Source organism: Phalangium opilio, unplaced genomic scaffold (assembly GCF_054372755.1).
Source record: "Phalangium opilio isolate 3A_F unplaced genomic scaffold, DU_Popi_V2 ptg000024l_1, whole genome shotgun sequence".
In the NCBI taxonomy this organism is placed as follows: Eukaryota; Metazoa; Arthropoda; class Arachnida; order Opiliones; family Phalangiidae; genus Phalangium; species Phalangium opilio.
The window spans coordinates 2,522,008-2,541,806 of record NW_028324155.1 but is presented as its reverse complement, the minus strand read 5'-3'; the positions used below and the strand labels follow the sequence as shown (position 1 = coordinate 2,541,806).

The window sequence follows — 19,799 nt, the reverse complement described above, 5'->3', positions numbered from 1 at the left end:
ATAGATGAGGAAACCCATTAGTGAAACAATTAAACAAATTTGACCTACTTGTTTATATATAAATTTTGAAGGAACCAGTTTCGAGAAAGATGGTACAACGACATTAAGGTATAATAAAAATATAATATGGATGTGACCTAGATTCGTGTAAATCGAAAAAACAACAGGTAAGATGCATCGAAATGCCCCACTGGATATTATCAGAAGGGGATAATAGAAGAAGGATGACACTCTGTATCCTCTTAATGCTTTAGTTATGTAACGTGATTCTTCCCTGGCTCCCCCTTTTAGTTTGCTTCCCCGCTCATCAAACTACAAATGGGCATCGCACCGTAAGGTGAATTCTATAGTTGTTTGGCACTAAATCCCCAGAAATCATCCCACAAACCTTGATTGTCTTGACGTGGGACAAAATTCACAAGCGCATGCGTCTTGCCAAATATGTAAAAGCTAATAGAGTAATGATGAGGGAACTATTTGTCGTGTATGTGATTCGGTTTAGTAACCTTGCTCTAAATGTTCCGATGTTGGGAAGAGTGACGTTACACTTACCCCGCTTTGTGGTACACTTCTCTCGAAGAGAAGTATTATATACTTCTGATATTATACAGTGGGAAAGTGGATCAACCAGGATAATTTTCCATCAAAACCTCTCATTTTATTTTCATCTTTCATTTGGAATAGCCACGTTTTTCTCCTTTTGTAGAATTCACACCTTAGTTTTATTTAAATGAGTTATATGCTTCTAGTTACAATTATAATCTACCTGTTGTAGTTAAGTGTTTTGTTCATACCCAAGATGAAGGTAGACAATGTCAGTTTACAAAATAGACTATACGCGGTGACGGTTGTAGTTATGCTGATTCTTTTGTCAGCGCAGTTCACCCTTCTTAGATGGACTGATAATTTGCCAGTGAAGGAGTTAGATCAGTTTCCCACGGTCGCGAACAAACGCGCGCCATCAAAGACCGCGATACCATTGAATGGTAATCGATTCTACCGCCCTGAAGACTACCCATTCTTGACGCGGTTGAAGTCAAAGCAATGTTCAACGTTAAACCAACCTTTCATCATAATTTTCGTTGCTTCTGCACCGGGACATAGAGACAGAAGAGACGCGATCAGAAGTACATGGGGAAGCTTGGCGGAACTAGAGGAAGTCTCAGCAAGCTTGATATTTCTTCTGGGGAAGTCAAAGGAAAAGGAGAACCCAAGCATGGCGTCTGGAATCTCGCAAGAAATTGACAAGTTTGGAGACATATTGCAGATTGACTTCGTGGATAGTTACTTGAATTTGACATTAAAGTCAATCTCTGCAATTCGCTGGACCATGGAGTATTGCCAAGGAGTAAAGTACTTAATGAAAACGGATGATGATATTTACGTCAACGTGACCAATCTCATCAATTTTCTCGAGGAACAACGAGAAGCACCGAAGATTTACGGTTGCATTAAATCACACGCGTTCGGACAACCCCTGAAACTTCAACAAGACGGTTTGATGACCAAGGATCACGCGTTCGTTGGTGGACATCCTCCATTCGCGGCTGGTGCCGGTTACGTGATATCGGGGACACTTTTGAACCATTTGTACAAAGCTACCATGACATTGCCTTTGTTCCCCATTGAAGATGTCTTTGTGACTGGTCGATGTGGACAATCGATTGGTCATCCACCCTCTCACGACGGACGGTTTACTTGTGGCGAAGCCCTAAACCAGGATTGTGAAATGGCTTCCAGGTTTACTGGCCATTGGGTCAAACCCGATCGTCAACGAATTATTTATTCTAAACTGAAGAACGACCAGTGTTCCCTTCGTGTACAGAATAAATAATTTTGTCCTATGCAATTCGGGAACTTATAACAATATAGAACAACGACTGTGATTATTAAATTTTATTAAATTTTTCTTAAGCATTTTTGTGTATTATCAAAAATACCACATGAAGTCTTATAGATTTTTGGTTTTATGAAATTCATTGCCCCTGTTGCTTTTTAAGCTTAGATAGGGCGATGAGACAATTGTCCCGCCATCTCCTTCGTTCATTCAATTGATCCATGGGAACCTTTCTAGCTAATTCTTCCTGAATTCTTTCAGCAGTTTCTCCTCCAAAGAAAGGCACCGGGCCGAATGTTTTGGTAACGTCGTAAGCCCCTTGGGCGTATTTGTCGCAATATTCTAGCCAACCTGTGGCAAACCAATAATTTTAACCTTGGGGATTTTTTACTGAGGACGGAAAGAGTTCAGACGTCAACAAACCATTGGCATTGAGGTACGCGGTTTCGAACGGGCCCATGAAGGCGTATATCATTCCAAGTCCTTCGGACATAACGGTCTCCAGGTCTTCGACGCTCACCACGTCGTCCTTTTTGTAACATTGTATGTATTAATAAGAATGAGGTCCTACCCAGAAAGTTATTTTCTTTACTTGAATCAACCGCCAACATTCGTTCAATATACTATATTGAATACGATTGGAAACGAAACCATAGATATGTTTGCGTACTGTCATTGGCTTCTGACCAATTTCGATCATAAGTTCCCGAGTTTTCTGGAAAAAGTCCGGGTTGGTCCAAGGACTGGGTACCATTTCTACCATGGGGGCGTAGTAAGGAGGGTTGACCTGTTTCACAATAAATTTTGATCTCGAATCGTGCCCATCGAGTTTCTACCATCTAACTTACAGGATGAGCCACGACCACCTGCGATCTGTGGACCATATTTTCGGTGTAATCTGCTGGAGGAATGCAAGACACCGAGCTGGCCAGAATAACCTCATCATTTGCCAGAAGATCGAGTTTCTCGAAGACGCTCCTTTTCACGTCGACTCGTTCGAAGACAGACTCCTTGATATATAAATTATTATTTTGATGATTAGCATTCTAATTTTGACTTTTCGTACTTGAACATAGAAGGCCCCTTCGACGCATTCCTTCATAGAGTCAGACGGACTGATTAGTTGAAACTGCTGTTCAGCACTCAACTCCCCCCTTAGTATTTTGTTCTCTTCCAAAAAGGTCAATTGTTTTTTAATTTCGGCCAAAGCGGATGTAATTTGTTCAGGTTTTTCGTCGTAAAGGCTAACATTATAACCAGCCCCGGCGAAGAGCATAGCCCAACTTCTTCCCACGAAACCTCTATGATATTATGGGGAAATAGTACATAAGTTTGAATTTATAATTTATCAGAAGTAACTTCATTAATTAGAAGCTTACGTTCCAATAATGGCGATTTTCTTATTTTTCAAAAGGTTGTCCATTTTGAAGGAGAGACAGAGGTTACGCTAAACGATAAAAGTAAGTCTATGCACTTCAAAGTTAAGAATTAAAGTGTATTATAGCTCTAGAAAATTTCTCTGATACAGACAGATAAAGATATCTGACTTTTGGTAACATTATATCTAGCTATTCTAGTAGGAATAAATCGACATGTTTATATTACAATTATCTGAAAATTTTCAAATAAAGTTTCTAGACAGATTAGAGAATCTATGATTTTGAAATCCTTCGTATTTTAGAGCTTAATCAATACAGATCAACTTAAGAAACTGGAACGGGTTCCGAAAACTATTTGAAATTTCGCGCCGAAAATTCCATCATATGGTTTTGGATTGCGCAATCACGTCTCACATGATTCGTCAGTCCTCCTCTAAGTTGCGACTGATGGCGTAAAAGTCATCGCTCTTCGGAAAATCTGTAATTTTTCTTATTTAATCAGTGTAATTGAGCAAGATATTTATTTAGGACAAGTATAAACTATAAAAGTGTGAAATGGAAGCAACGAAACCTAAATCTAAGGATAAAAAGAAGAGGAAACAGAGTTCCAGGGAAAAGGTAGGCCAAGGCTTATGATTGTTTACATAATTTTTAGTTCTTTTTTGTCATTGATTTAAGTCACGCGGCAAAATTATGAAAATCTTACATATGTTAAATATTTGCTATTAATATAATTAGAATTGATTATTCTTTCGTGTTTCGTTTAATTAATCAAATTCGTGATCGTGATATTAAGCAATTTGTAAGATGTGATAATCTAGTCTAAGCTTTGTGTAAGAAGTTTGTTCATCAGTTTTGCATTATGAAGTGTTTTGTGCTCCACTCTATATAAAAACGGATTAATTATTTCATCACAATATTAGTTGTTGCAAAGTTGTGTAATAAATTAGAATCATAACGAAATTTAACAGAAAGAAGCATCAGAGCCACTTTCAGAAGCTGGTTACTCCAAAAACCTAAATTTGGTTAAAGAAAAAGATACTGTTAGTACGGTTATTGATGACAGTTCCAGATTTGTATTAAATAAAGAAGACAGTAGGACTATAAATGAAAAACAGGCACAATATGATGATGAAGATACTGTGGAAGCAAAAGATGTAGAGTCTAAGGATGAATATAAAGAAGTGGAATATATTGAACCAAAGGAGGTAGAACATGTTGAACATAAGACTGAAGAACATGTAAAACCTACTGCTGAAGAACATGTAGAACCTACTGCTGTAGAACACGTGGAACCTACCGCTGAAGAACATGTGGAACCTACCACTGAAGAACATGTGGAACCTACTGCTGAAGAACATGTGGAACCTACTACTGAAGAACATGTAGAACCTACTGCTGAAGAACATGTAGAACCTACTGCTGAAGAACATGTAGAACCTACTGCTGAAGAACATGTAGAACCTACTGCTGAAGAGCATGTAGAACGTACTGCTGAAGAGCATGTAGAACGTACTGCTGAAGAGCATGTAGAACGTACTGCTGAAGAGCATGTAGAACGTACTGCTGAAGAGCATGTAGAACATACTGCTGAAGAGCATGTAGAACATACTTCTGAAGAGCATGTAGAACGTACTGCTGAAGAGCATGTAGAAGAGAAGGTAGAAGGAGCAGTAGCTTCTTGCCCCACTGAGGAACAAATGCCCCAATCACTTATAACACCTGTATACAATATGAAATTACAAACGGAAGAAAAATCAAATGAAATGGGAACCAAACAAAAGCTCTATCCAGTTGCTGAGCAGATTAAAGTTATTGAACAATTTGATGAAATCAAGCCATTTAGCCAAGACCAAATCCTATCCATGTATAGAAATGCGGAATTGGAGAGAAATTCCGAATTCATTGAATATTTTATTTTGGTAAGATAAGATGTCACCTATGTGAAACGGAAATGTTCAAATTCAATTGTTTGTTACAAACAGTACCAAAAAGATCCGCAAAATAATGAATTCTATGAATTATTGAAATGTTATTTGAGAGCCAGACAAAATCTTGCCATAAGTAAACGAAGAAAAATTGAATTAGATAATGATGTATCAAAACATGTAGAAGAAATTTGGCAAATGGTTCCTCAAACAGTCACAAATAAGGTAGATAGATAGCTTTTTCAATGAGGGATATTCTTCAGAATGTTTACTCCTAGATCGCGCTAATCTAATTTCAAGTACCACTATCAGGAAACTAACTAGGTGATTGCTAATGGAATAGCGCCATATATTAGTAAACACTGCGGAATAGCCTCAGTCACTTTAAACAGTACGTCAATGTTTACTAATTTCCATATTTAACAATAGGGAAATTGCTCGGATGGCGTTTTTCTAACTGCCACTCACGAATATTTTCGAGCGCAACTTAATGACGCCGCTCTGTCCCTTCTTAGTCATTCTTTGCAAGAAGCGAAAGATCACATACAAACCACTCACTCTTTACACGTTTATAGCTCTGAAGTTGTTAGACTTCAAATAGAGTATTTTATCTATCGCCTTCTTAACTCTTCAACTTTTAAAAATATTCCTTTCAATGCCCCTGTCTCTGGTAAGAAAGATTCCACGGACTGTTTCAAACGGGAAAGGTATAACATATTTTCACGCAGCTTTACAAGAACACGAGATTAGAGAAAACGAGAAAGATGATTTACGTGTTCTAAGACAATGCGTCTCCGATCTCTTTAATTTTCAAAGAAAACCGGTTGTTGATACCCAATTTACTAACGATACCAGAAGTTGGCTGAATCGATTGGTAGGCTTATAAGTCGCGTTCATTCATACTGTAGATGATAATAATGGTTACGTAAATATTTGAAGATTGCGGTTTTACTGCGAAAAGCCACTCTAAGTGACCACCTCTTTATTCTTAATCACATTTTGAGATGTCCGGCTGGTATTAGCGAATGGGCGATTCCCTTTGTCCAACCTCCTTCACCCTTTTCTTGGAGTGTAAATCTTCGCGAACTTCCATCTTTCGGTTCTTTACTTTTAGATCACGTTATTACAACCTTAGCGACAATTATGCTTCCTGTAAAGTACGTAAAACTATTTAGAAAGTTTATTTCGAAACGAATAAGAAACTTAACGTCAAAATACTTGTAGAGCTCGCGAGAATTTTATGTTGTCTATGAAGAAATGTGTACAGGGATCTAGTGTAGAGAATGATCCTTCATCAAATATATGGGTTGTTGTGTTTGACTCGGAGGGTGAAGAAGATGAGGACCCCGAAACTAGTTGGTTACAATGGCACGAAAATGATATAGTAGCCTTATTAAATCAGATACCAATTGGCGAAATGTACAGACACGTTCTTCTGATATCAAAAATTGGAGGTAGTAATATGATATTTAAGTTTAATTTCGAGAGAAAAACCGGTTTTTAATACAAGTACATCCTACATCCTACAGAATCGGATGATTACAACGTCGCGAAATCGAACGAACAAACGATACTGAAACTAATATCGTTTTCAACTCATTTATTATTACTGTTCAATGAAGGTTTCAAAACCTTTAATTCGCTTCGATTTAAACAACTGACTAAAAGAGTCAGTCGGTTTATAAGGCATACTGTTCAGTACGTTTCTGATCATTGGGAATGTTATAAAGAGTATCGCTCAAAATATAATTTGGAACCTCACGAAAATGCGATGATGTTACGATTACAAGTAGAATATGATCAGTTTTTCTTGCGCGCTACCAACGTGATATTTAGCTCGCAAAAGTAAGGAAACATACTTCTTTTACGATAAACGGTTGTAATATTGTAAGTCCACTGTAGATTGGGGTCGTGGCAATTTATGGCTGTTTTACCCTATAAATGCGTTTCTACACAAATGATGTGGAGAATTTTGTGGGTACTACATAATACTCACCAAGAAAATCAGAAAGAGATGGCTTATGTTGAGTATTCGTGGAATAAAGAACTTCAAGGTTGTGTTTTAGTTTTTATTAACTTTAGTGAGATGCAACTCCATTTAATTAATCTAGAGAGTATAATAACTTACAGATGTTGAAATTAAGAAACAGTTTACGAATACATTAGAAAGTTTGGGGGAATCGGAAGCCTATTACTTACTGACTACATTTTCTAATATGGCAATAGCGCGGGATCCAAATGATCGTAGAGACGTAGATTTTGTAAATGCAGTCTCTCTAGAAATTTTTGAAGTACGTATATTATTGTAAATCTAGTAAATTGTAAGTTTAATTTAAATTAAAATGGTTTAGATTGCTTTTTTATGTGATAAACTTCGGGAAACCTTATCCCGCGAAGGTAGGGACTTATTAGCGTCAATTTGCACAAAACATCCACACGTTATATCCGTCCTATTGAGGGGTTGTATTGAAACGATGCATCATATTGGAATGGTAAGGAATTGCTCTTCGGAGTTACTTAAACATTTAACATTATCATTAATTACAGATGGCCTTATTTCTCTTTCGCGAGCTTCCTCTTCACTTATGGAAACTTACCAACGAAGACTTTGACTCAATTTCTCGTAGTCTTTTAGATAACGCTTTGAACACTCCTTTCAACCAATTAGCCAAGTTAATACTTACCGGGTTGAACTGGGGATTTGAACCCGATAGCGGCAATTTATTCCTCGGTTCCGACTTTCATCGTGATGTCGCGTTGTTACTGGTTAAGGCTTGCGATAGATTCGCCTATGACGATGGTTATCTTATTTATCGAAGCATTCAGCAAGTACTTTTCTTAGCGCAGAGTCTAAGAAATAACGCCGTTACCGCCGCGACTCCTCAAGGTTTCGCAGCCTGGGCTTGGGATATTTTATTGTCGCTTCGGTTGCATTCTTTAGATTCCTCTCATCCTCCTTGGGTTTTAATACTCGCTGGCAAAGTTGAACGATATTCGTGCATGTCCCGCGACATTGTAATTCCATCGTTATATCAAAATGAGTCCAATCAACCGTTGATGAAAGGTTTAAATGAGAAAAAACCAATTGCCTTATTTGTGGCATTGATGACGACTGATGTTGGACATAATACCGATATTATCATCGAAAAGGGACTTCCCTTATGGTCGGAACTTGTTGCTAAAGGAGTTTATTACGCTTCAGCTCACGCCTTATACTTTCTTCTGCCGTTTTTCTATTCCAATCCCGATAAACTTATCGAAAACGAAAAATTTATACAAGATCTTCAAATTATCATCTTAGCCGATCTAACTTACACTTCAGTCGCGAAAAGTTTAGTCGTTCAGGAATTTCCAGGAAAGACGTTGAAATTTTTAGCCGGTACCATGCTTGTAAGTCCCTGCTACACCCTGAAATATTCTGGTGTCACGCCTAAGGTTGTTTTGTTAAAAATCATCATCTAGAGCCAGATTAAAAGTGCCAAACAATACACCGTTGAGGTTGGTGGACAGGCTTCGAAACTGTGGTGCGTTTTGCTCTTGAAAGTTTTGGAATCCGGACAGAAGGGTTTATTGGCCAAATGGAAAGGAGCCGATCACGTGTTTTATCTCTTGGATGTACTGATGGAGAACGCCATTATTGATGGTTATCTCATTGATACGTTAAGCACCTTCCTTACTGGACTAGTCAAAGTAATTAATATTTAGTTTCTCGCTATAAAATAATGTATATTGTAAATGTGTCAATTTCCATTAATGGCTGCCAAGGATTGGCCACTCGAAGATATATCGGAGGTTTGTTATCAACTTAGTCTTAGCACGGTCTGTTTTTGAAGCAGATGCATGGATAGTCTAACCCTTTAACTGTTGAGAAACTCTTAACATTGTCCGAACAGAAGCATTCTTATGGGAGTGGTAGATCCTTTAGATAAGACTTCATACTGCCTCTAATGTATAAGGAGGGTTTTTTAATTGGTTGTAACTTTTTCGCATTGCGTTTACTGTTATGAAAACATTCCACTGAACTAAAATCCGGGCCCTTAATATTTAGTTATAATTTCAATATTGGTTAACATTGGTAGATAAATACGTCCGTGTGTTTACAGAATCCACCAACTCCTAGTTCCGGAGTTGTAGCTTCTATATTTTCCGCTATGACATGGTCAGGATCTGTTCCTGAATGGCCTTCCTTAATTCCAAGTAGTACTTTACCTTCATTTCCTTGGCTTTTCTGGTTTACTTTATCCGCGGAAACCGCTCATAAAAATATGAACAGTCTTTGGAAAAATATTTTGAATGAACTAGCTAAAGATTACAAATCTACACCTGATACGGCGTTAAGGGTAATTGCCGCAAACATTAACTGCTTTTTTCGTCAAAAACATTTAACGATTATAATACGCTATTAGAAATCAGCGTCAAATTTGAAATTGGCTTGCCCAAAATTAGATTCGTTGCCAATTTATCGCTGGGCTCGTAACTCAATTGAAACGGCCACAGATCATCCTAGTTTGCCACTTTTATGGCAGAGATTTTTCGCGTTGTATCTTCAAAGAACGGAAAATCAAGGGTACTATTATGACGGACTTGGACTTGTAGTTTTAGAATACTATGATTTGATACGAGATTTTCATACAGAAATACAGCAAGGGGGAGTGTGGGATTTAAGTTCTTCGATGGCGACTATAATTTGGGTCTCCTGAAAAAAATGCAGAAACGATTAATCGAATCCGCTGATAAATTCTCCGATATTGCGCAAAATTATATTAGTGAATTAAATAAAATTCAGACTCCTGGCGAAGGTGTGTTGAATTATTCGGTGTGTTGTTTTATTTCACGCGAATTGTAATTAAATTTAAACCTACGTTGTTATAGATGAATTAGACGAAGTTGAAAAGGAAGCTAAAGTAGCTTCGTTAGTTGAAAAGATAAATTTCAATAATAAGTTAACAAAGTTAGTAGTTATTGACCAATTGTTTATAAAAATTATAATTTAAGCAACTTACAAGGTTTTTGTTTGTAATTAAGGATATACCGAGCTTTCAGTCTTTGGATAAGGGAACCTAGACTTCACGACATGAATTTAAATCTGTCCGCATTCCCTCCACAGTATTTCCCCGATCGCTTGATCGAAATAATTCAATTTGATAATGTACGTTTGTTAAATCTTCATTTCATCTTCAATTTCTGTTCTTTAAAAACTTTTCTCTTTCTCTCTCACTTTTCTATCAGAAACCTTGGTTAGATTTAATAGATTTAGAAGCCTTGAAACAAGAAATCTGTGATATTGAAACGTTTTGGCATTCTCGGAGACGCGTCATTGTAGTTTCACTTCGTTATGGAAATAAGGAAGATACTCGACGTAAGACTCGCTAGAAATTACTTGCGCAACCTTAAAAATGGTGTGCGTTAGAAAAAAAATCTCTTATAGCCGAGAAGAGAATATTAAATCGTCTGCAAACGTACGAAGAGTCAGTTCCTCCACCTCAATTACAAACCCTGCAACCAGTTGTGCTTGAAGCTTCAATAGAAATAGTCAACAATAAGACTTTGTTCATGGAATCGGCGCAAAGTGGTTGCAGGACAATATGCGAGCAAGCGTGGTATGATACGCGACTTACAATTCACATTTTTAATGCGAGTATTAACTGAAATACTTCGTCCTTAGCGCATTTTCCGATCGTCTTTCGAGACATAGCGCTTTAGATATTGAATACCTCGGTCTCTTACCTTTATTATACACAAATATTAACGCGCAGAAAGTAAAACACATTTACTGTCCTAAAAAGAGTTCCGACGGTTGCGAAGGTCCCGCTCCTATAGTTCTCAAAGTATGATGGCTCAATTACGAGCCGTAATTGGTTATTAACATTAATTATAAACATATAATTATTAGTTTAAAGAAGCGCACAAATCGCAATCGACCGAAAGTGGTTTAGACGTAAATAGAACGAATTACAACCAACTCGTAAATGAATCTACGCAACCACCACCGAGGAATGTGTGTTGCGCCGTAGTTTATGTTGAAAATTGCGTAACGTAAGTCAGATTTTGTTGGTAAGTACTGTTTTAACTAACAAAAGTCGCGTTTAGGGTTCTAGTCAAGGCGTACAGACAGCACGGTCTCGAACAAGCCGCGTCGAAAAATCGTTTGCGTGAAATGGGATTAGCACTTTTTCATCATATGATGAGTTTAGTCGGGGAGGCAACAAATTCTTGGCCACCGACCAGACAATTTTTGTCATCTTCTTTGGAAGTTTTGGGTCAAGAATTTGTTTACGGGCAAGAAGATCAATGTCTTCCTTTGATTAAAGCGGTTCTAAGTCGTCCATGGTTAGCCGGTCTAGTCGCGCCTCTTTTTAGCCCTTCTAAGGTCTCTACAGAAACGTACATTCAACTATACCAGTATTTAGTTAAAGAGTTAACTACCGCAAGTGGTCACACGGTTTTTGTTCTTCTAAGCAAGGTAGGTCTTCAATGATACCACGTGTCACTTGCAGCAGGTAAAATGGTGGTAAATTAAGCGAAATTTTACCAATTTGATTACCAGTTTGATTTAGCGGGATGGTTAAAATTGAATTCTACAAATGTTTTTGAACGCGGAATTCTAATGCAGTCCATAGAAAAAGCTTTGACAATTTTGGGAAGAAATCCTGAAGATAGTTTACAAATGGTTTTTGATGTAAATAAATCTGCCCCATTAGTTATTTATTAGTCACGTTGTTTACGGTAAAATTTCAAACTCATAGGTGTATAAAAATCACCTGAAACTTTTATCAGAATACAAATTCCCTGAGATGTACGGTGCGCATCTTAAACTAGTTTTAAAAGGTAGGAGAATATATCGCGAAGTAATGATGTAAATGTAAGCTTACAAGAAGATTTCTTCTCAAGGAACAATCGAGCAATGGCTAAACATTGAAATATGGAACGATGTTTTCAAGTGTTTAGGGGCAAATACGTTTCCAGTGTCTTTACATAGGCATATAACCATAGATTGGTTTAGAGGCATGGCTCACTCTAATACGTCATTTAATCGGGAATTATTGGACGAAACGATGGAAATTTTAACCATATTCTTCAAACAAGCGAAGGATAAACATAAAACTCGTCTTTTTAAGAACTTGGAATATTATACGGAAAAGATTTTTTTGTTCATGGGGTTAATTTCGCATTATTTTATATTTGATGCACTTAGAATGACCGATACTGACACTAAATGTAAATATTTAATTCTTCATAATTTGTACTTGTGGTAGTTAATGTTTAAAGCTTATCTAAAATTGTAGCCCTGGAAAATTGTTGCGATTTGATATGGGAGCGATTAACGAACTTATTCAGTTGGTGGTTAGAGCCCAAAAATTCAGCCAAAACTCAAGTTTTGGATTGTACCACCAACAATTTAGTAAACCAAGTGTTTATAAATTGTCTCGATTTTGTTCTTAGTTCTACAGTTCATCAGGGTATGCGAATATTATTCGTGACATTTAATGGAGATTAAGGGTTATTTTTATTGAATTTGGCATTTTCAGTGATTTCGCATAGACTTTTCAGCAAAATTCTTAAACATTACGATAAGGTTTACGGTGGGCAAGTGTCTTTAAAAGAAGACAAAGACGGTTACGTCATTGAAGCCTTACATAACGAACTCGAATCCCTGAATTGGGAAGCGTTTATACCTGACTTGGATGACTTGAAAGTTATGAGTGATGTAATTTGCGAATTTAAAAAAAAAATTATATTTAAATCATCGTTTAATTTAAATCATTTTAATTTCATTCAGCTATCGAAAAAACTAAATCCAATTGACGCCTTTTTGATAACAATTTTCCCTCGAATTAAATGGGACGTCAGTATAGATACCGTTTTAGCTACGGAAAACTTCGAAGACGTCAAGAGGTTCAGTTACCACTTGGCGTTTATCATTGTAAATCTACGAAGGGAAATTGACACGGCGGAGATGGTTACCACAAAGGCGATGCGCCCTTTGGTGGAAATGATTGAGACTCGATTACCGTGGCATATATTATCGCCTGAAGAATTGAAAACTATCTTGGACAATGCCAGAAATGTCTTCGCACTAGAAGCGTTTGTTCATCAAGGAAATCTAGACGAAATGGAGAACTTCTTAGCAGTGTAAGTCCAAAAATTTTATTTAGTTTTTCATGGGTTCATAACTCTCTAGCATTACGAACATATCTTATAAATTTAGGAGTTTATATATAAAATCGTTTAAATTTGGTTTAACTAACAAAGAAACACCAAAATTTATTGTTAATTTTCCGTTGGTTCATTTACAATTTGGGATGTTGAAGGATAATTTACTTGGGAATTTACTATTTTGCATCTATTTCTTTTTTCACTCGCTCTAATGCATTTCACCATTATGTAACTCATTCCCGCTGACATGACTACAAAAACTACTATAGTCCCTAGTATAACAATGACGTTTTGCGAATGTTCCAATGTAGATTTCGTGTCCCCTCGTATGCATTCCTTTTCGTTCATTCGCGTTGTGTTCAAAAGCTCCACGCAGATTCTGTATCGCGTATTCGGGAATAAATGTTTTAATTGAAGTGACGCACTTTTTCGGACAGTGGTTATTAAGATAGTTTTGCGGGAATTCGAAGTTTCTTCTTGAACTTCCTCGCCGTTTTCATCGCGGGTAATTGGTTCGTACGTTATTTTGGCCACGGATTTAATTGGTTTACTGATCATCAGGAATATTTTTGAGTTTGTTGATTGAGTCATTTCCAGCACCAGAGTAGTTTCTGTTTGGTTCATAGGCTGAAATTAGAAAAATAATTAGTAACCGGTTGTGGCGCGAGTAGTACCTGCGAACTCACGTCAGCTACGGTAATTCCAAGCCATAAGCTGAAGACCAGCGATTGCTGAAGTAACACCCGCATTATGTCCGCGAACCTTTCTTTGCGCGACTTCTTTGATATATAGCTTGCGGAGAACAATTTGGGCATTATTATTTTCGTATTAAAAGTTTCTATGGCAACTCTTTGTCCCACGTGAACGTTTTGACAAGTTGAGAAGTGACACGGGTTACTTGTACAGTCGTGTAAATAACCGTGTCCGTTTTATTGTCCCGAAGTATTGGAAATCAATACGCACTCTATATTATTAATGGATTTCTTCCGATGGATGTTTTTTCTAAATTAGAATCAATACTAGACGTACGCCAGTACTTGTTTATGTACTTGAAATCTATAGGCGTCAAATTATTTTTCTACAGGTTCTTTCGACAAATTTGCGGACTTTCTCCACCCCCTTCTTATACACAAACACCAGTAACGAAGGAATGGAAAGCTCCTTTTATAGTACAATGCGGAAATATTTCCGAAAAGCGAAATCATTACATTGGCTTCCACGTCAGTCTTCTAATAACATCCGCGGCAATCAGAAAAGGAGATTTTTTCACGAAAAATTCTGATAAATTTCGACTTCACTTGCGTTTTTTACTAACAAATTGCGAGAGTGCAATTGCAACTGAACCGCGTGAAAATCAATTTAACAGCGCGGCTAGTTTAATGACGGAGTTTCTAGCAGTCCTTGGTACATCCTCACCAGCGCCTTTCCAAGAATTTGCCTTGAAGGAACTTGTTTCGTGGTGGAAGACCTACTCTGGAAGTTTATTGCTGCTTCCTTGCGTTTTTGCAGCTTGTAAAGTCTTGCCATTCATTAGGCACGTGGTCATCTTGGCGGAGGCTGGCCTTAACGCATTTTGTACATCGTGTAAGATCAAAATAAGTTTGTTCTCTAGCGTCAAGTTAGTAATTACAAGCGGAATTACTTGTAGTTGCGGACCCGTCAACCCCTTACGGTTGCTGGACACACGTTATACCAATCCTGGAGATTCCAATGTCCAGACAAGAAGAGTTTTTAAGCGTCTGTGTCGATAACAGCGCGCATTTTTGCCAAATTGCCTATTTGATGAGGATATTACCTTTGTGCCAAAATTTGGGTGAAGAATTATCTTTCTTGCAAAAAGCTTTCGATTGGTCGTGTAAAATAAAACCAGAGTAAGTAATAATGTAGATTAAGTTGCTGTTGTAATTATAGTTCATTTTTTTATTATTAATCAGTGAGCAGTCTGAGCCAAAAATACTGTTAATTTGGGATAAAATATTGGAGTTAAGTATTCGTCAGTTGGATTTTGGTGGAGATGCTAAGGTAATATTAATTGTTACACCGCAGTTAATTAAGTGAAATAATTAAATCTTTCTTCATCAGGCAACTGAGAGAGTTCTCAGTAACTTCACAGCTACTTTATTAACATTTGGTGAAGATAAAGTTTCTGTGGGGCTACTAGGAGCCATTGGTTTTGGGAAAAAATCTCCACATTCACTTCGGTAACATTTTAAACTTGTTACTAAAAAGTATATATATATGAAATAATATTTTATCATTTAAAACAGATTGAGATTCATGTGCAGAGCATTGGCTACATTTATAGCCCTTCAGATTCCAACTAATGGCGAGATTAGATTACGTCCAAATGCCCCGGGACATGTAAGAACATTACAAGAAGGCAGAGGTAGACCATCTCAATTAGCTCAACAAGCCATTGGTAGATTAGAAAATGTGAAAAGTAACAAACAATACGCGTTTCTACACGACGCTATCGAATATGTTTGGAACTTTATTATGGATCCAAAATATTCATTAAGGGATGGTCAAAGTTTAGTCAAGGAATTAGGAAAACTCTTTTTCCCAGCGACAACCTATCTTTGTATACTAAATTTAAAACAATCACCCTAAGTCCCCCTTACAAAAAAATTAAATTAATAAAAAAGTCAGAAAAACCCTTAAAATTTTTAATATAATTTTAATAATGAGAAAGAGAACAATAATTCTTGCAAATATGTACAATATTATTATAAACAGTGACTTTTTTTTTAAATTATTGATTTATTTTCCGGTGCTTGAAGCTTCTCACAAATTAAGCTCCTCATTGATATCCATGTTTGGTATATCATTCTCATTCCATTTGAAGTGATAGTTTTGTTCCATTTTTCTTTGTCTATCTATTTCCCGTTTCGCCTCCCTGTTCCTTGCCTAAAATTTTAAACGTACACATCATTATTGTTTCGTATCCCACATGAAATCTATCATTTCCCTACCAATAGACTCATTATCATGCTTTGAAATTGCCTAGTTTCTTCATCAGAGAAGACATGAAAATCTTTCCCTTCTTCATCATCGTAATAACCGGCTGTTATAATTTTGACTTCAATTTGGCGACCTACAGGATGTAGACAAGGTTAGTTAGTTTAGCAATGCATATGAATGAACGGTACACCACAGTTTAAAAGATATAGAAACCATTGGTACTGAGGCCGGCTTCTTCAAGCTTTTCTTTAACAGCATCCTCCAATTTTTGTTTCTGATTTATATCAAGATCTTTCTGACGAAACCATTGAACTTTATTGTCAGATTTACTAGCACCCGTGTTGATTCTTCTGATACGGACTTGGACTTTTTCTTCTTCTTGAACAACAGATGATGGCGTTTTTTCGCTAGTTGTTGAATCTAATGTTGGAAGGAAGTTGAATTGTAAGTATACAACATCTTTTCCTTCATTTATTTAGTTTAGAAACAAGTAAGTTACAAACCAGTTGATAGAGACTCAACATCAAAATCATCTTCTTTATCGTCTTCTTCTATTAAAGAATCAGATTGTGATAATTTCTTTGAATTATCAATATGCCCTGTAAATTTTGCAGCCTTCCTTGACCAGTCCACTATTTTTAAACCAAACCCCCAATGAATAATTTTAAATTCAACTTACGTTTCCCACTTTCAACTAAGGCTTTTGCTGATTCTAATTTTTCCAATCGTTCTTTTTCCCCATCTTTAACTAAATAAATAAATAAATAAATAACAAACCTCACTTAAGTTTTAGGAACTCCCCTCCCCGCCCCTGGGGGTTAAACCGAAGGGGTAGACGCTCTAGATCTCTGTATACACCTGAGTTCAAAAGAGATCAGCTTTGACAGTGCATCGAGTTCAAATCCTTCGGAACTCAAGAGTTCAGCTTTGACAATACATTGAGTTCAAGTCATATTGTACACCTGAGTTCTCAAGTGTCTTCCCCCTCGGGTTAAACTTAACTTACATTTCTTCTTCAAGGCTTTATTGGCCATTTTTATTTTCTCCAATCTATCAGTGGCTGTATTCATTTCAGTTTCAGCTTGAGCCATATTATCAATTAAACTGAATAATGTCGAGACCATTTCTTGAACAGTCACTTCCTTCTTTTTGGAATTAATATTCTGTAGCAGTTCTCTAGCTTTCTTAATAGTTTCAAGTTGACTAGACACTGTTTCTTGTAGTTTGGCTTCCTCTTTGACTAGTTTATCGGATATGTCACTCGATACTGTTTCCATTTCATCTAACTTTGATTTTTCTTGTAATAATTTCTCTAACATTTCATTTGACATTAATTCAAGCTCTATAATATTAATTAATTATATATGATTAATCTTTTCTTTTGAACGTTTTTTAATGGCAGTAAATTACCATTAATACTCTCTAATTCATCTTCATCATTTAAATCTTCATTGACTAGATTAATATTCTCTTCATCATCTCCTGAAGTTTAAATTAAAGTTAAACTATACTTAATGAATTAATTAGCCTTATTCCTGATCAGCGCCACCTACCCATAGCGGCGACTTTGAGAACTACTGTAATCGGTAAGCCAACCAGATGTCGCTAAAATCTGGTGACGTCATTTTTGGTAAGACCCCGAGAGTGCCCGTCAGTGACGTCACCAGATTTTAGCGACATTTGATTGGCTTTCCGATTACAGTAGTTCTCAAAGTCACCGCTATAGGTAGGTGGCGCTGATCAGGAATAAGGCTAATTATTCAGATCCCTAATGATTATACCATCTTTAGATGATCCATCTCCATCCTCTCTTTTATCCTTGTACTCTTGAATCTTTGTTTTTAACTCTTTAATCTTTTGTTGCTTCAATTCTTCAAGTTTCTGTTGTTGCACGCTAATCCATTCTTGCCTATTTTTCTCCGATTTTTCTTTTTCTTCTTGGACTCTACTTTGATATTTTTCAAAGTTCTCTTCTGCCAAAACGGGATTGCACAGTATCATGTGAGGTTTTACAGAAGGTAAGGGTTTAAGATGAGGATGGGTGCACACTTTTCCAGTGTGAATTGTAACAATGTAGCGACAAGTTTCAGGTTCGTCCACTCTGGCTATGTAATCACTAACATCGGTTTCACAGAAAAACTTTAATTAAAGAGTAAAAATAAGAATTAGTAGTCGAGCTTCTACATTTTTTTTTAAATATTTATTAAGAAACACTTACTCTAACTTCCGAACTTCTAAGAGTTCCGGTTAAATCACATTTAGAACCATTTACGTAGTATTGACTGAAATATCTATTTTGTTGTAGTTGGCTATTACCCTCCTAAGTATAGAAATATTTTAAATTATTTTAATTTCTTCCCCATTTTATTAATTAATTTTAAAGAAAAATTAATTAATTAATTAATATATTCACTGAATTAAGGTTCTTATTTGAATTGAGAGATTGATCAAATATCCCCAAGTTTAAAATAGGACCAGCCATTTGACTCTCTATAAAGAGATCATCATATAATTCATTCATGTTTAAGTTCCAAACATGAATTAAAAAAAAAACATTAATTTACCCTCTATGTGATATTGCCTTATAAAACGCCCATAACAAAATTCATAAGTCCACCAGTCTTTGGTCTATAGGTTGAAATATTATTATATAACTAATGGAACTCGGAGAAGAAGAAAATTATAGATGGTAGTTAACCTTTAGCAAACACGGTGCATTCAGTAAAGGGCTCAAAAGTTCATTTACATCGGGTATCTCAGGTTCAGGGTTTCTAGAACCATCATTAGGGTTTTCATTAGAAACCAACACTGGTAATTGACATTGGTATTGTTGGCCAAACTTGCTCATTATCTGCATAACTGGCAAATCTTCCAACTGGGAGTTAGTATTGAAAAACGTGAATATTGATGGTTTTGGAAACTACTATGGTAGTATTGAAATTAGTGTTTACCTCTCCCTCTTTAACAGGCACATTCAATATGTCAATTTCATAATTAACTGATTTTAGCTCCTCCGCGTTAAAAATTGCCAGTGAAAACTGGAGTAACGACGCGAAAATAAGTCCTTTCAGTGTAATAGCCAAGTTAGAGGGCCCAAATTTATGTTTAAAACTCATTTTCGGGTTATTTTTAACTTGTTTATCTGTCAAAATAATTGCGTCTGGTTTGACATTGAGCCACATAACTAACCAAGGCTTATAATTTTCCGTTGTTTTCTTAGCTTTAATCTTATTGCATGCTAAGTTAACAACTCCAAAGATTATCCAAACAAAACCAGTTTACTTTTTAAACATTTATGTAAAGAAATTAGGACATTTCGCGCTTATTTTGTTTAAATAATTGAGAAAAACAATTAACAGCTGATAACATGACACGGAACCGGACACTTGGTGGATTTTGATTCGCTGAAAAATTGTTCATCCAATAGATGACGCTACTTCCTCTATTTTTCGTACGTCTGCTTTAAAGATTTCTGACAGATGTCAGGATTATATAATGCCGCGGTCCTGTCAGTGGAGTCGATTTCTGTAAACTGCT

The 19,799-nt window shown here is 36.5% G+C and overlaps 4 protein-coding genes across 8 annotated transcripts; 2 read left to right on the top strand and 2 right to left on the bottom strand.

Annotated features, from left to right (window-relative positions):
- The first annotated feature begins 71 nt into the window (after positions 1-71).
- LOC149692122 (beta-1,3-galactosyltransferase 1-like) lies at positions 72-1,975 on the top strand. Its single transcript, XM_089867803.1, has one exon. It carries the CDS (start codon positions 800-802, stop codon positions 1,832-1,834), a length of 1,035 nt encoding a protein of 344 aa, XP_089723929.1. The 5' UTR covers positions 72-799; the 3' UTR covers positions 1,835-1,975.
- LOC149692121 (lambda-crystallin-like) lies at positions 1,882-3,694 on the bottom strand. 2 transcript variants are annotated; one of them, XM_089867806.1, is made up of 7 exons: positions 3,631-3,694; positions 3,217-3,284; positions 2,904-3,138; positions 2,686-2,847; positions 2,430-2,624; positions 2,261-2,366; positions 1,882-2,188 (listed from the first exon to the last, which is right to left on the bottom strand). In XM_089867806.1, exons 2-7 carry the CDS (start codon positions 3,258-3,260, stop codon positions 1,977-1,979), a joined length of 954 nt encoding a protein of 317 aa, XP_089723932.1. In that variant the 5' UTR covers positions 3,261-3,284; positions 3,631-3,694; the 3' UTR covers positions 1,882-1,976. The 2 variants fall into 2 exon arrangements, with proteins under 2 accessions (XP_089723932.1, XP_089723931.1); XM_089867805.1 differs by lacking the exon at positions 3,631-3,694 and having other exon boundaries at positions 3,217-3,543.
- Epg5 (ectopic P-granules autophagy protein 5) lies at positions 3,694-16,053 on the top strand. Of its 2 annotated transcripts, XM_089867787.1 has the most exons (35): positions 3,694-3,834; positions 4,188-5,138; positions 5,202-5,369; positions 5,574-5,814; positions 5,873-6,018; positions 6,084-6,301; positions 6,369-6,598; positions 6,674-6,989; positions 7,047-7,198; positions 7,275-7,435; positions 7,496-7,636; positions 7,692-8,534; positions 8,607-8,834; positions 8,910-8,936; positions 9,248-9,484; positions 9,551-9,711; positions 9,780-9,943; positions 10,017-10,095; positions 10,170-10,293; positions 10,374-10,503; positions 10,573-10,744; positions 10,810-10,972; positions 11,038-11,180; positions 11,235-11,607; positions 11,692-11,823; positions 11,891-11,972; positions 12,036-12,362; positions 12,431-12,604; positions 12,674-12,852; positions 12,925-13,277; positions 14,386-14,885; positions 14,950-15,172; positions 15,236-15,323; positions 15,384-15,502; positions 15,569-16,053. In XM_089867787.1, exons 1-35 carry the CDS (start codon positions 3,772-3,774, stop codon positions 15,909-15,911), a joined length of 8,151 nt encoding a protein of 2,716 aa, XP_089723913.1. In that variant the 5' UTR covers positions 3,694-3,771; the 3' UTR covers positions 15,912-16,053. The 2 variants fall into 2 exon arrangements, with proteins under 2 accessions (XP_089723913.1, XP_089723914.1); XM_089867788.1 differs by lacking the exon at positions 8,910-8,936.
- On the bottom strand, positions 15,954-19,689 carry LOC149692119 (uncharacterized). 3 transcript variants are annotated; one of them, XM_089867800.1, is made up of 14 exons: positions 19,545-19,689; positions 19,214-19,404; positions 18,961-19,137; positions 18,827-18,890; positions 18,676-18,752; positions 18,481-18,582; positions 18,044-18,401; positions 17,673-17,744; positions 17,269-17,604; positions 16,942-17,010; positions 16,766-16,861; positions 16,476-16,682; positions 16,274-16,395; positions 15,954-16,208 (listed from the first exon to the last, which is right to left on the bottom strand). In XM_089867800.1, the coding sequence occupies exons 2-14, from the start codon at positions 19,376-19,378 to the stop codon at positions 16,086-16,088; spliced, it is 1,968 nt and encodes a 655-aa protein (XP_089723926.1). In that variant the 5' UTR covers positions 19,379-19,404; positions 19,545-19,689; the 3' UTR covers positions 15,954-16,085. The 3 variants fall into 3 exon arrangements, with proteins under 3 accessions (XP_089723926.1, XP_089723924.1, XP_089723925.1); XM_089867798.1 differs by having other exon boundaries at positions 19,214-19,671; XM_089867799.1 differs by having other exon boundaries at positions 16,766-16,813; positions 19,214-19,671.
- Between the last annotated feature and the right edge of the window lie 110 nt (positions 19,690-19,799).